A 14,746-nucleotide genomic window follows, 5' to 3' on the forward strand; every position below is an offset into this window, starting at 1 on the left:
CCAGTCTCTACAAGGTTGCTGAGAGAAAGAGAGAGAGAGAGAAGTGGAAGACCCTAATTGTTCAGAGTTAACTTGATCTTGGAATTTAATTCACTTCTCCATCATGATCATTGTTTGTTTGTTTTGTTTATTATATGTATTGAAGTAGTACCCCGGTTCGGATTAGACCTCATTGTGCTGGAAGCTGTACAAACTTAAACTAACTGTCTCTGCCTCTTTATCTGGTGTTTCAACAGCTCATTTCACTACCACTTTTCTTATTTTTGGTAAAGAAACACTGTATAAATTTGCCATGTAAATGATGGTCTAAAAGCACTGGATAAACTTTTACATACTTTGCATGAGCTTACATGGATAATCCAATGCACCTGCAACATGGGTTTTTTTCCCAGCCCTGCAGCATAAGGGTTATACCCTAAATAATCCTACATCATGCAGGAGTCTTCCACTGTATATGGGTGTCCAAGGATGATGTGCTGTTTAGTGCTAGCCAGCTCCTGCATAAGCAGAAAATTCCATGCCTCAGAATTCCCTTTTCACTCAGTTCCTTAGTTGGTTTTTCAGAAAATCTGCCCATTGTATGTTTAACAGCCCTTCCTATATCACTAATATCATCCGAGGAAGGTTTTGCTGCAGATCTTACACATTTTTTCTCCCATTTGCTATAAGCAACAAAAGGGTAAAAGAAATGGTTGGAACTGCAGTTTGAGTGGGCACTCATGAAAACCTCAGATCTGTGAAATGGTCCAGAAAACCTGATTATAGAAACTTGGGTGCCTGCCCTATCAGTAGAAACAGCTGCACCAGACTAACACGGCTACATTTCTACCACTGCCCTATCAGTAGTTACTAGGAGTTTGCATAGTTTATTAATGGCGGAGAGAGAGGAAGAAATAGTTAATGCAAACACAGTATGGTTACTATCCAAAATCAAAAGTGGCTATGAGCCAGCAGCAGGATTTGTTTTTCATACTTAAAGATTAGTTTACCCTGATGCAAATTAACTTGTGTTGTGTCAGAGTCAAGGATGGCACGTTCTGGAAAGGGTGATTGTAATATAACTTACACTTTCTGTTGTAAAAAGCATTCTGAAGATAGGTACAAAGCATACGGCAGGTGGTTAAAACAGTCTGTTCTTTGCCTTTGGCTACTTTATGACTGCCCCCAGCTTAAATGAGAGACTGACTTTCTTCTCTAGGGTGTCTGGATAATTCATGTAATTGAATGGACATTCTGTTAAATAGTACTTCACAGACATATCATTAAGGGAGTGGTGTCCAATATTTAATGCCAACCCCTGAGATACGCAGAAATTCTTATGTTCCCTCCGTAATAATGGAGGTTTCAAATGATTAACTGATCTTTCTGCCACAATAGATAAGGGTTTCTTTAGTTATGCATGAAAAGGGGATAGAAGATCTCCTGTGACAGGTGGCATTAGATGATCTCTTCTGTTACACTTATCATTAAAAGAGAAGTACAGTCCTCCATTTAAGCATCTTTCACTTGGAAATGGTCATGATGACTTCTCCCTTTACGTAGGACACAGTTCACGCTGTTGCAAATTAAATAATTATTTAAGTTAACATTTTACAGAAAAACTAATCTTAAAGGAGCTGACCTGTTTAAACATAAACATTTTGCATTTTTTAAAAATCCACACAATATTTAAAATATTGGTATGGTACCTTTAAAATTAAAACAAGAATTGGATGTTTTAGACATTCTCTTAAGGTATTTTCAAAGACTGCAGTTGACTTGAGGCCATGATTTTGCACCTGGATGGTGATTTCATCATTAGAAATTTGCTTAGGTTGCAGACAACTTTTTAGTTATGTTGTCAGAGAATTGCTGAATCTTCCTAGGCTGTAATGAGTGTCTCTAACCTTTTTCAGCTCTCCATTGGATTGATAAGAGGGTCAGACCTTAGACTCTGGGTAGTTGTGGGAGGAGGTATTTTTGCTTGCTATGAGTGAGAGCTTGGCACAGTTTGATCAGCCATGTAACATGTCTCTATTTTTAAAAAATCTTATTCGCTTAGGATGAGAGCCTTACACCTGTTACTCCCTTTATGCCTGATAAAAGGGCCAGAGCCACGTGCAGGGGCCCTAACAGCCTTTGATCCATCTAGGGGACATTTCACTCAGTATAGTCACTGTGGAGATAGCCGTAAGCCTAGGAGGCATGGAGAGGGTCAGAGGGGCATGTCAGAGAGAGGCCGCACTCTGAAGTGCTGGAGATTTTTGGGGCAGCACTGCAGCCAACATGCAGCCTCCTTAGGCTGCCATAACTTACAGTAGACCCTCATGACAGTTTTCAGTTGTTCCATTAGCCTCTCCAGTTCCTAGAACAGCCCAGGATTGGGAGGGCCCAAAACTACCTAAAAGTCACCTTAGCTCCTCTTTCCTGCTGTACCCTTAAGAGGTGAAGTACAGGAGCTCATTCCTGATGCAGAGAGGTCTCTCATCAGTTCTGCTAAGGGTATCAAATCCCTCATCCAGAAAGAGTTCATAGATAGTCTAATCAGCACTGGATTTCATGGATGCCAGGAAATAACCCCCAATGTGCATATGGGTTATGGGAGGGTGAAGAGTGGGATTGGTATGGAGGTAATTTCAGCTCTCCACACATTCTAGGAAGGAATTAAGTGTCCAGCCACACTTCATATTTTGTTCAGAGATATAATTGTGCCTGGGTCCTCTGGGAGTCAGAGCCTTGAGAGACTTTTTCCACTAAATGTTACTGCACATTACTGTCTCTAGGTACCAGCAGTGTTTTTATGGGGTCAATCTGTCCAGTCTTCGCAGTGCAGCAGTGGATGAGTACTTCCGACAACCTATCGTAGTAAGTATTTCTCTCTCTCTTTTCTATCTCCCCCCTCCCCCCATAAAGCTTTGCATACTCCATCTAGGAAAGCTCTAGCTATAGCTATACAGGGCCATTTGGTTGGTATACAGAGCTTTGGCTTCCAGTGACCAGCTGTGCTAGAACTGGGAGCATCCTAATCAATGGTTAATTACTGTATGTGCTAGTCCTGGCTCCCTCTTTTGACACGAATACAGAAGTCCACAGTTGTAGGCCCCTGTTGCTGGCATCCTGTCTCCTTCTTGCTAATCTACATTTATTGGCATGAAAGCCAATAGAGAGATTGTTCAGAGGTGACGTATTACATGCCACTCTCTTGGAGGGGGGAAAAAAAGGAAAACTCTCCCACAGAAAGTGTAATGACTTTACAGTTACAGTTTCTCTTTAAGGGACTGCAGGGCAATTCAGCTTGCTGATCCGCTAGTTTCCAGGCCATTCTCAGGAAAAACCCAGCTGTCTCAGTGGCTTACCTGCCTCTGTTCCCCTCCCCCCCATGCTCTTTCTTCCTTAAAACATGGCTCCCTTAGAAGTACTTTTGCCCCCTACTAGTAAATGAGATATTGACATTGGCTTAGCCAGAAGAGATGTTAGCGTGCATATGCTGTTACGTTTGGGTGAACTCCTGAGAGGACAACTTTTCAAAGTAAAGCTTCAATCTAAAGAACTCCAGGTGACATTCTGCAAAAGCGCATGTGGGTCATGCACTTGGTTTTGGCTTTGGAAATGAATATTTTTGAGCTCTCCTTAAAATAAGCTGCCTCTCTGTTTCTCAGGAGTTACTAGTGATGCCCATACCACCCTTTTATGTTATCGGGTGGGATACTGTGTTTTGAAAACTGTAACATAAATAGCAGTACATTAAATTCAGGTGGCCTAGTCTAGAGACCCATAGCTTCCCCAGTGGCAGGCATAAACTCAACATTAGCTGTTTGCCCCTGGTGTACCCTCTTAATGAGGGAGCTTAGGTTGGTCCTCTTCCTTTCAGTTTGATTGTTCTCAGCCATCACCACAACTGTCCTACTTTACAAACTGCTGATGAATTTTGAAACAAATCTATGTGGGTTTTATTACAGATTAAAAGAAAACTAGATTCAAAGCTCTTTAGCTTTATCAACTCTCTAGTGGCTGGTTCTTGACTACTTATCGTTCATTTTTTGTTTTCCTGGGTTTTCAAGATATTGGTGCCTTTCCAAAACCATTTAATCTGTAAATTCCATGGTTTCAAAGGTCTGAACAGTTCCTTCTTTGTCCACTGCGTGTAAGTGGCTGTCTTTCCACTCAGCCTCATTCGGTGACAATCCCTAAATTAGGCATTGCAGCTTTCAGCTTGGAATTTGCATAGTACAGATTGAACCTCAAGCACATTCCCCTCTGCGCCTCTGCCTTTGAAATGTACAACAGCCGCAGGCGGCTTTTGTACATTTCAAAGGCAGAGGCACAGCAGAATAGCAAGTGTTCCCCTTATCAACTACTCTAAATTTAACATCCCTACTTCAATTCTATTCTCTCTCTCTGTACCGTCAGACATGACTCCATTTGACTGAAAAATGGCAAAAAGTAAGAACATTCATTTTCCATGTTCTTAAAATTTAAAATTGTTAAATTTTAAGCTTTTTAAAATTTGCCACCAGCCCTTTGTGAGTTTTCTGCAGCTATTCAACCTAATTCTCCAACATTCACACAGTGTTGGTTATGTCACATTTTCTGAAAGTCCACTAGAGAATGAAGCTAATTTTTATAGAGCTAAAGCAAAGCCTCTATAAAATACACATGTATATGTCAAGATGAGCACTTGGTTTATAAGCCTTTGTTTTCTTAATTTGTGCCCTTCCATTAAGATTGATAAAAGAGTGTATTATTAAAAACCACACACAGTTGTTAAAAATTCACACACACACACACACACACACACACACACACACACACCCGCCCCCCCCCCCCCAGGATGTGCCTTTTCCTCATACACAGACTCTATTGGGACTCAGGTTTTATGTTCAGTGTAACATCACAAGCAGAGTTTATGATAAGATTTTTACATCAACTGGGAGCTTGTGATCCATGGAGGGTATGAATTAGTGGATGTGTAAAAAGATTAAAAAAGATGTTTTCAGTTAGAGGTGTACTGCCTACTCCTCACCGGATTGCTATATGGACATTCTACATAATTAATTTTGATTGACATGTAGTTGTAATTAACTCTTCAGTATATCTCAAGAACCCTCTAACTGGGTAAGCATTGTGTTGTGCAGGAAGCCATATGAATTATTTGTGTTTGTTGATGAAAACAAAATGAAAAGTATTTTTGTGTGATTTAGCAAGATCCTTAAAGAAGTTTGTAACATAAACCAAATGCATTAATTGCAGATAATAGTCATGCAAACTGTAGTAGAGTGTTTTCAAAAGCTGTTAAAGAGTCGTTAAAATACAGAAAAATCTTCAGATACCTAATTGATGAGGCTTACAAGATGGCAAGACAAAATGACAACATTTGTGACTTCTTTCCCCTCAGGACACTTTCGACATCAGAATTTTGATGGCTCGGACAGTGAAGTACACGGTTAACTTTACAGAAGCTGAAGAGGAAGATTTGCATAGGTTAGTACAGACCAGTGTCATCTGTTGTTAATTATTTGTGTTTTTAGAAGAAGCTGTTGGCTCTGGCTGGAGCTGGGCTCCATGGAATATTATGTGTGTACCAGAATTGTCATCTGCAGTACCCTCTTCTCCAGTTCAACAGCAACACATATGCAACATCAGTGGTAGAAAATTAGTCCAGTAACATATTGATTTTTATTAAAGATAGTTTATTAGGAACTAATCTATGAAAAGAAAAATCCCTCTAAGGAGGAGGAAAAATAATAGCTGAGGTGTTTATTTTCTTCAAGAAAAAGGACCATTCTGCAGGGTTGAGGATACAATAACATTTACTGATATTTAGGAACATTCAGGTCCTCGGGTATGCCAAGATTCAGGCCACTGGGGAGTTTGTTATTCAGGACACACATCCCTATTAGACAGGGTTTCTCCTCTCCAGAGCCCTGTACAGACATTGATTAATCCTCCTCCCAACATGCTAGAGAGAGAGGTAGAAATAAGGCTTGGAAAGGGTGTGTGTGCACCCCAGGTTAAGAACCACTGGTCTAGACAGTACTGGGTCCTGCCTTGAGGGCAGGGGAGTGGACTCGATGACCTCTCAAGGTCTCTTCCAGTCCTAATATTCTGTGATTCTGAGTATGTTGTCTCTTCCTCTGAACTGGTGAACATCACTCATTTGATTATTACCATTCCCTCCAAGTTTTGTTTTTTGGATCATATTCCCAGGAATGGCAGAGATTTGAGGGTAGCTACTTCGTCAATGATATGTCATGACCCGAAGTATTGCCTATGTACTGGTAATACTCTACTGCTGGTTGGCTTAATTCGGAGAATGCTATCCTCTGGCTCAGAAGTACAGAAAACATGAAAAATGATTGAAGAAATTTCTAACAAAATATTTTCATTCAGAAAATCTGACGCTAATCTAAATACAAGTTTTTCCAAAGGAGTTTTCTGTTCATAAAATTTAAACATTATGTTTCAGGTCAATATTAATCTCTGCATCTGCCTGCATTACTGAAGGCTCCTTAGGAATTGTAGTTCCAGGTCTCTCATGTCTCCATTCTTTTCTATGGGACCTGCTTTCCAGCCAGACTATACATCCCATGAGGCATGTCTGTGCATTGAGTTCCCATTTTCCATCTTGGGAGTCTTACAGCTCAGGTAGATGCAGAAGTTAATAATGACTCAACTCATAATGTAAATCTGGATAATGATGAAATGTTTAGTTTTAATAGGGAAGCTTAAATGGTGTCTTTCAACACTTTGTAATTTAATTTTTAGAACATTTTGTTGTACAGGCAGTCCCCGGGTTACGTACAAGATAGGGACTGTAGGTTTGTTCTTAAGTTGAATTTGTACGTAAGTTGGAACAGGTGTCCAGATTCAGCCGCTGCTGAAACTGACCAGCGGCTGACTACAGGAAGCCCGAGGCAGAGTTTCTCTGCCCTGGGCTTCCTGGAATCAGTCGCTGATCAGTTTCAACAGCGGCTGAATCTGGACGCCTGGGACAGAGCAGCTGGGGCGCTGCCGGGTAGGTCCCCGCAGCGCTGCACCTCGGCGCTGCGGGGACCAACCCGGCAGCACCCCAGCTGCTCTACCCCAGATGTCCCCAAGTCAGCTGCTGCTGAAACTGATCAGCGGCTGATTCCAGGAAGCCCGGGGCGGAGCAACTGTGCCTCAGGCTTCCTGTAGTACTGGACCAACCCAGCAGCACCCCAGCTGCTCTGCCCCAGGTGTCCTGATTCAGCCGCTGCTGAAACTGACCAGCAGTGGCTGAATCAGGACGCCTGGGGCAGAGCAGCTGGGGTGCTGCTGGGTTGGTCCAGTAGCGCTGAGGAGCGGCGCTGCGGGACCAACCCGGCAGCACCCCAGCTGCTCTACCACAGGCATTGGCGAGAAAAGTCTGGTCTGCTGGGGGGGGTGCTCTAGCTGGGTCCCCCCCCCCCCCCAGCAGACCAGGGAGACGCAGAGCGGCTTTTCTCGCCGCAGAGGACGCGGGCAGCGGGACCGCGGCACATCTGGGCGGTCCCGCCGCCCGCATCCTCCTCGGCTTTGCTCCGCGTCTCCCTGGTCTGCTGGGGGGCCCACTCCCCCCAGCAGACCAGGGAGATGCGGAGCAGCTTTTCTCACCCCAGAGGACACGGGGGGCGGGACCACGGTGCGTCTGAGCGGTCCCGCCGCCCGCGTCCTCCGGAGCGAGAAAAGCCCCGTTCGTAAGTACGGATCCGACATAAGTCGGATCCGCGTAACCCGGGGAATGCCTGTACTGAAATGTATGATATTTTGACTTTTTGCCCTGATTTAAGATGGGAGGAAAAGATGTTGACATATCAGAATTTACTGCAGGATGGGAATTCCATTTTTTGATCAACTTCGTTTAGACAGTTGAGTTCAAATGCCTTTCCAAAAAATGGATTTCTGATCAGCACTGATTCTCCTATATGAGATTTTAAAATGGATGAGAATGTATATCTCTTCTGTTCCACTTTCAGTGGCTGTCTTGGTGGGATGTTAAAGAACCCCAATTAATCCACTTTTATGCCTAAAATCAAGCATATGCTTAAATCTTTTTAAGATTGCAGCCTTTAATAGTACGTGAAAGCCTTTATCATCTTGTTCCTTAATGAATGGTTTGAAAAATATGATAGGGATTGAATTTGAAATATTATTTAAAACTACAATTGCATTAATCATAGGGGGGAAGCAAGTACAGTCAGTTGCTCTTCCATGTGTGCGTATGTGCATACACACCCCACCTGTTTTCATTTAAAAAGTAGCACAGACCATTGCAGGTGTTATATCACCCCACAAATAGCTTGCTGTCATGGATTTATTGCTTCTGAGTAGTGAACTTCTGCAGCTGCTGTTAAAAATTTAACAGACTTGTGTTTGTGAAACCATATTTGAGTATTTCTTATATTCTGAAACAAAGAACTCCTCCATCCCTGCTAGCAGAAGTCTAGTTTACTGTCCCAAAAATGCAGTGGTGCTGGTTTTATCTGCAGAGTGCATACAGAACAACTAATGACCTGACATTAGAGGTGCCGAGCACTTGGATTTTTCGTTGGTTTTCATTAGGAGTTGCAGTTGTTTAGCATTTCTGAAAATCAAGTCAAATGTTTCTAAATGACCTAAAATAATTATCTAGAGTAATTTTAAAATGGATTTTATCTGGGATGTGCGTGACAGTTGAAGCACAAATTGTTGGGGTAAAGATAGAAGTGCAGAATCCATCACCAGGCAGGCTTTAGTAGCGTGTTTTTGTTGGATTTTTGTCTGCACTGCGTTTGTACGTTACCCTGGCAACGTTCTATTTTTCCTCCTGCAGAGTGGAAATCCCCTTCGTTTTCCAGATGATGCAGTCTGGGCTAATCCATGGTCTGGCTTTTTGGTTTGACGTCGCATTTGTAGGATCGCTGTATGTATTTTTTTATCACTCTCATGCAACATTAAATGCAAAAAAATTGCCTCCTCATGGATGTAGGAAAGTGTGATATTACTCTAATGTTAAACTTGTCGTATTATTCCCAGTAGGCAGTACCTTCTTAAGGTACTAACCATGGGAGTAACAACACAGCACTGACATTGTGTGGTTTGGGATTACCCCATGTTACCTTATGTGGCATATGTTCTGGAATGGTGATAGCTTGGGATTTTTAAGTATTTTTTCTTTGAGGTGACAACCCCATATCTTTCTGCATGGAATCCATTCCTTAATTACTTTTCTAATTCAGTGTAACTACTTAGCATTATAGGGAGGAACAGGAACATGTGCTGTAATTGTTCACTTTGGACAAGATCTTGCTCGGGGGGGGTGGCGACACACAGGCATCTCAAGAGAGCAGCTAAGACCTGTAGTGTTTGGTGCTGCTACTTACTATTCTGGAAAGTAAGTGGTAGAACTGCACAGGGGAAAAGAAGAGTAAATTCTTCCATATGAGAAAGAATGTCATCTTAGCTCTAACAAAAAATCAGGTCCTTTGGGGAAAGGGATATTTTTCTTTCAGATTAAATATCTTGGTACGAATTGGACACTTCTTTGGGAAACAAAGCATTATTACCAGATCCTGGGAAACTAAATCTTTAATTATTTGTTTTCTTTTAGTTGTAATTGATGAATACCCTTCATTAGCACCTAATATAAGGCTCACTGAAGAATGATTTTTTTTAATAATGTTACATTCCCTTAGTACTTTTTTAAAGTAGTAATTTACTTCAGAACTCAATTTTTACTGGCAAGTGGATTAGGAATAAAGCCTACTTTTAGCTCCATGAGACACAAAGCCTCAAAGAAAGATTCCAGTTATGTTAGAGTTGATTAAAGCATATCAATCAGACACCTCTATTTTAGTGTAGCATACAGCAGCTTGTCTGCTGACCAGCATAGGCTGACAAGAGTGGGAATTTGATCACTGCATCAGATAACCATTTAAACACAGAGTCATGTTTAAATTCTTGTTCTTAGGATTCAGAGTTCTCCCTGGGCTGAATTGGGGATATGTCACAGGCTGTGACAGGCCCCTATCTTCACAATCACAGCCTCTTTAGAGAGTTGTGGAAATCGCATTGTCCAGAGGCATCAAAGTTGGAAGCAAGGACAAAATCTCTGGTTGTTTGTTTATTGAAAGCACATGGATATTTTAGTTTAAACAAAAATGACAAGAAAAATCAAATAGGTTCTGTTCATTGTGCACATTTTTAACACACATTTCTTCTGCCTTTTTAACCCAAGAAAAAATATCTGCTAACTAATAATAGTTTATGAAGGAAGGAAAGAAGGCAGAATAATGACTGAATTCGTCTTTCATTCTGTCTTTCCTGTCCTTCCTCATCTTCTCACTGAGACAAACTACATCAGTACTAATCTTTCCAGTTTCCCTTTGGAAGAAGAAAATGTTCTCTCCCTCTTGCACTATCCATCCCATGGCATTCCAGGGATCTGTTTTACAAAACGGTATTTCAGTGAGAAGAAAGGGAATGGGAGGAAAGTCCTTCAAATTAGAAAAATAGCACATATCCAGCATCAGCGGTAGAGCCACCTTCCCAGCAGGACCACATGAAGCAGAGCTGTGATGTTACTTCTGGAGGAGAAGATGGGGCCAGGCCTCAAGGCAGCTATTGAGTACTTTTTAATTCAGTTGCTGCCTCACATGATCTGTAGGTTTTCAGGCTATGCCCTGATGCATGGCTGCCCATGCAAGATCAAACCTTAATTGCATGGGTCTTCCATACTAGATGGGAGGGTATGAGGTGTGGAGGTAGGTCTCTGGAATTTATAAATCAATAATTTAGCACTTTCCATAGCTTATTTATAGATTGTTTAAAGTGTATTACACATTCCTAAAATTCCCTCCCAAAATTGTGTTGCCTTCGAATAGAGCAAATGAGTGGGAGCCTATGTATTGTATTTTGTTTTAGGGTAACTGTTTGGTTATCAACTGCTCCGACGGAACCTTTAACTCATTGGTATCAAGTACGCTGCCTCCTTCAGACTCCCCTCTTTGCCAAAGAAGGAGAAACTCTCTCAGGGAAAGTCCTGTTTGTAGCGAATAAACGGTAAGTAGCAAAGCAACCCCAGGAGACTTCTCATTGCATGTTGCCTCTGTGACTGAGGTTCTCCAAAACGTTGCATCAGAATATACATAGTTTAGAAAGATCTGGAAATGGAAAAATCAAGCTGCACAAGGTCTGGTTTAGTGCTTCACCTCTCTACATCCAAGACTGCAGAGTATAAATTCACCCTTCATCATAGTGGCCAAAGGAAACATGTCTTGCCAAAATATGGAAGAAGTATTTCCATGTGTCATGGAGAGATTGGAAAAACTACTAGTCATTGTACATCTGCTAAATGACTTGATTTATCAATCATTTTAAAGATCAGATCAGCTTTCAATGCCTATAAACATCTGTCTAGCCACACAATCCCAAATTTAGCACAGCAAAATCCATTTAAATGGAAAGAAAAACATTGAGAGAAGCAGTATTTTCTTTGGTTTGAAGGGCACAGCTGTCCCAGTTTGTCAGTGTTTTTGAGATAGCTCATTGTTCATACATCACCTTCATTTTTTCAGTATAAAATTTTTTTCTCTACAGATTTTGAATGTTTATATTTCCTCTCCCGCCCCCAGTGAATCTTTTGTTATGGATAAATAAAGTGGAGGTGTTGCTCTATCTTTGCTAATTTTCACGTCTGAAAAGAATTTCCTGATAGATGCACTTTTCTATATTTAAGGCACTACCCATGTATCAGTGAGACACAATCTTCCCTTTATAGAGTGGTTAGTGAAGAGGATGGTTCCCTAAGGGGTGCATTTTCATCAGAACAGAGTTAGTTAACTTTGTTACTACCCTTTTGCTATCAATGAGTTGAGAAGCATTACCCCTCTACTGTGCTATGAAAACATTCCCTGAAGATTGGTTTGCACAGCTGGTTCATTTCAATCTAGTGCACCTGCATGTATGTGTGATAGTAATTAAAAGCAATTGTATAAATGTGAATCATATTGTTATTGTTTAGCTCTGGATAGGTGCTATGTGAGGTCAGAGAGTTTTCATAAGATTAAAGATGGTATAGAAGCACTCTCAAAACGCTTAATTTACACCCGCAATAAATGACCAGTGTGGGACCTTTTCCTGTTTCCAATCTTTTGGGTTAGGCGCTCTTATGAAAGGAGATGAATAACACAAGTCACAACACGTCCCTTTCAAAAATAAAAAATATCAGTTGCTAAATGTGTAGAGAGAGAACCAGGTTCTGCAAAGTGATCATACAGCTGCTACTGTAATGACATAGTCCTATAGTCTTCTTTCTTGGCAAAAGAACTATAAGCCGCTTTCTGGAAGTTCAGTGTATCTTGGCTTTCTTTGATGGATTTTTGACCCAGGTTGATGAGTTGTTTTCCTGGATTAAGACTGAGTTTTATATTTATTGCAAAGATTAGATGAAAATATAGGTAGAAGCAAAATTAGCACTTCGTGAATCCTTAAAACTGATTATTTTTATCTCCTTAGTTTTTTATAAAGAAAGACCTGTCACTATGATGTCTGAATGCCTATCCACATCCATTGTTTATAGGTGTGCATGTGATTGGAGATTTAGTGTGTATGTGCGTGATGTGGCATATGTTCCACAAATCAGGATGGGTAAAAATCAATGATTTTTTTTTAAATTGCATGCTTTTATTTACATTAAATACACCTTTCTTCCTGAAAAGAAATCTTTTTAACATTGACAGCCTGTGTTAAGGCCAAAATGTGCTGGGATCATTTAAATAATTTTAAAGGGTCTGGTGCATCAGTGAGCTTTCTTCAAAATGTAATGAGGTAAAAGATGCTTCCTTTTCAGTTCTGTATAGAATCAGGGAGAAAAATTCAGAAGTCCATTCAAGGTTAATGCATGTCTGTTATATATTCCATTAAATTCTGTATTATTTCAACCTTTATAATAGAGTAAATGATGGTATTTTATATTTTTTCCAAAATTAATTTTTTTCCAAATTTATATTTTTTCCAACTTTCCAGTTTCTGTTAAACAGAAGAGTTGTGCCTTAATGACTTTTGGTTTCACAGTAACTTACAGGTGCAAAGAGAAATTTTTTTTCTTCATTTGGACAAGTTCATTCAAAGTTGAGAAACTGACAGGGTGCTGAAAAAACAGGAAAGCTTTTTCCCTCTTCTATTCTTTGAATAAAAACCCTGTGAGTGAAGATAAGATCTATTAATTCTAAAAATCTGGAGGCCATGAGATTATATTTGCAAAGATATTTAGTGCCTAAAGATGCAGATAAGGGTCTAGTTGAATTTTCAAAAGCATGTAAGCAGGCTGGGCGCTTACGAAAATACCACTAGCATCTAAGTGCCTAAATGCCTTTGAAAATATGGCCCATGGTGATCAGAAACAATCTGTCAACTCATTAACTGCAATTAATTCTTCCTTTGTTTAATAAATCAGTTTAAAATGAAAATAAGTTTTGATAAACTCTGTTTTATTCCTATGCATTCGGCACATTTAAGGTTGGTGCATTTGATAATTGAAAAATATGTTTAAAATTTGATTTTGTACATTTTAATAGGATTTAATAGATGTACTTGGTTGGAAATTGGAAGTTAATACAAAAATCATCTAAGTAAGAAAGAAATGTTTAATTCACTGTTTTCTAACACAATAAAAACTAAAAAATTAATACATTTGAATATATGTATGTTCAGCTGGGTAAGTGCTTAAATAAAAATGTATCCTCCTAATTACCAAAAAGAAGTAGAACATTTACTTTAAAGGCTAAATTTTCTTGCAATCAACATGCTTTAATTGTTAGCAACCAGTGAGAATGAACCTTTCTTTAGTAAAATAACTAAAAGTATAAATGCAAGCCAAGATTCAAGTCATTCATTTCAATCAAGTTTTGTTGCTTGCGGATGTAAATCAATATATCCTGCAGAAAATAAATATAAGCTCATAATGCCTATACCAACTGGACTATTATCAATTGACAAAAATAACAAATTCCCCAACTCCATAGAATTTTAGATCACTCTTCTCAAACTACCCCCTTAGGAAGTATGTGAATAAATTGATAATGAAGGACTTCAATGTGCCCTAGAGTCTATAAACTGTCCCTAGCAGGCCAATGAGGATGTCCTGTTTACAGCACCAGTGCATACAAAAATAGAGACTGATTGTAGAAATATACTGATTTTGGCTGCACAGAGAGGTGCTCTTGAAGGTTTACATGACCCTAATGATACAGGACTTTATACATTAAAAACAACACAATGAATTGCATCAGGAAATGAAGTGGAGGCCAATGCAGTTCATAGAGCATCAGTGTAATCTCTTCCATGTGGGGGAAGAGTAGGCAACCACATTCTGCACTAGACAATTTCAGAGTGGTCTTGAAAGATAGTGTCGTATGTAATGCATTGCAGTTATCCATTGTGGAAGCTACCAAAACATAGATAATTAGAAGGTTTACATGTAAAAGGAAAGGTCAATCCTTCTTGCCAGGTGAAAATGTATTAAAGTACCCAGGGCCACCTCTACCCTCTGGGCAGCCAGAAGTAATCAACGACTTCATAACATCCAAGATCAGAAGGGAACATTGTGACCATCTAGTTGGACCTCTTATTAAAGATAGATCATGGAACTTCCCCAAAATACTTCCTACGGCAGGTATTTTAGAAAAACAGCCAATCTTGATTTAAAAATTGGTGTGATGGAGAATCCACGGAGGCCCTTGGTGAATTGGTTTCACAGTTAAGAACTTTATGCCTTTTGTGACTGTGA

At 40.1% G+C, this 14,746-nt stretch overlaps 1 protein-coding gene across 2 annotated transcripts in view; it reads left to right on the forward strand.

Annotated features, from left to right (window-relative positions):
- Nucleotides 1-14,746, forward strand: part of LOC102449863 (histone-arginine methyltransferase CARM1-like) — a 142,527-nt gene that overhangs the window by 120,042 nt on the left and 7,739 nt on the right. For both annotated transcript variants that reach the window (XM_075931655.1, XM_006129900.4), the window contains 4 exons: nucleotides 2,763-2,844; nucleotides 5,375-5,460; nucleotides 8,792-8,881; nucleotides 10,882-11,019. In XM_075931655.1, coding sequence (XP_075787770.1) covers nucleotides 2,763-2,844; nucleotides 5,375-5,460; nucleotides 8,792-8,881; nucleotides 10,882-11,019 — 396 coding nt within the window. The remainder of the gene's footprint in view (nucleotides 1-2,762; nucleotides 2,845-5,374; nucleotides 5,461-8,791; nucleotides 8,882-10,881; nucleotides 11,020-14,746) is intronic.

Source organism: Pelodiscus sinensis, chromosome 6, assembly GCF_049634645.1.
Source record: "Pelodiscus sinensis isolate JC-2024 chromosome 6, ASM4963464v1, whole genome shotgun sequence".
Classification (NCBI taxonomy): domain Eukaryota; kingdom Metazoa; phylum Chordata; order Testudines; family Trionychidae; genus Pelodiscus; species Pelodiscus sinensis.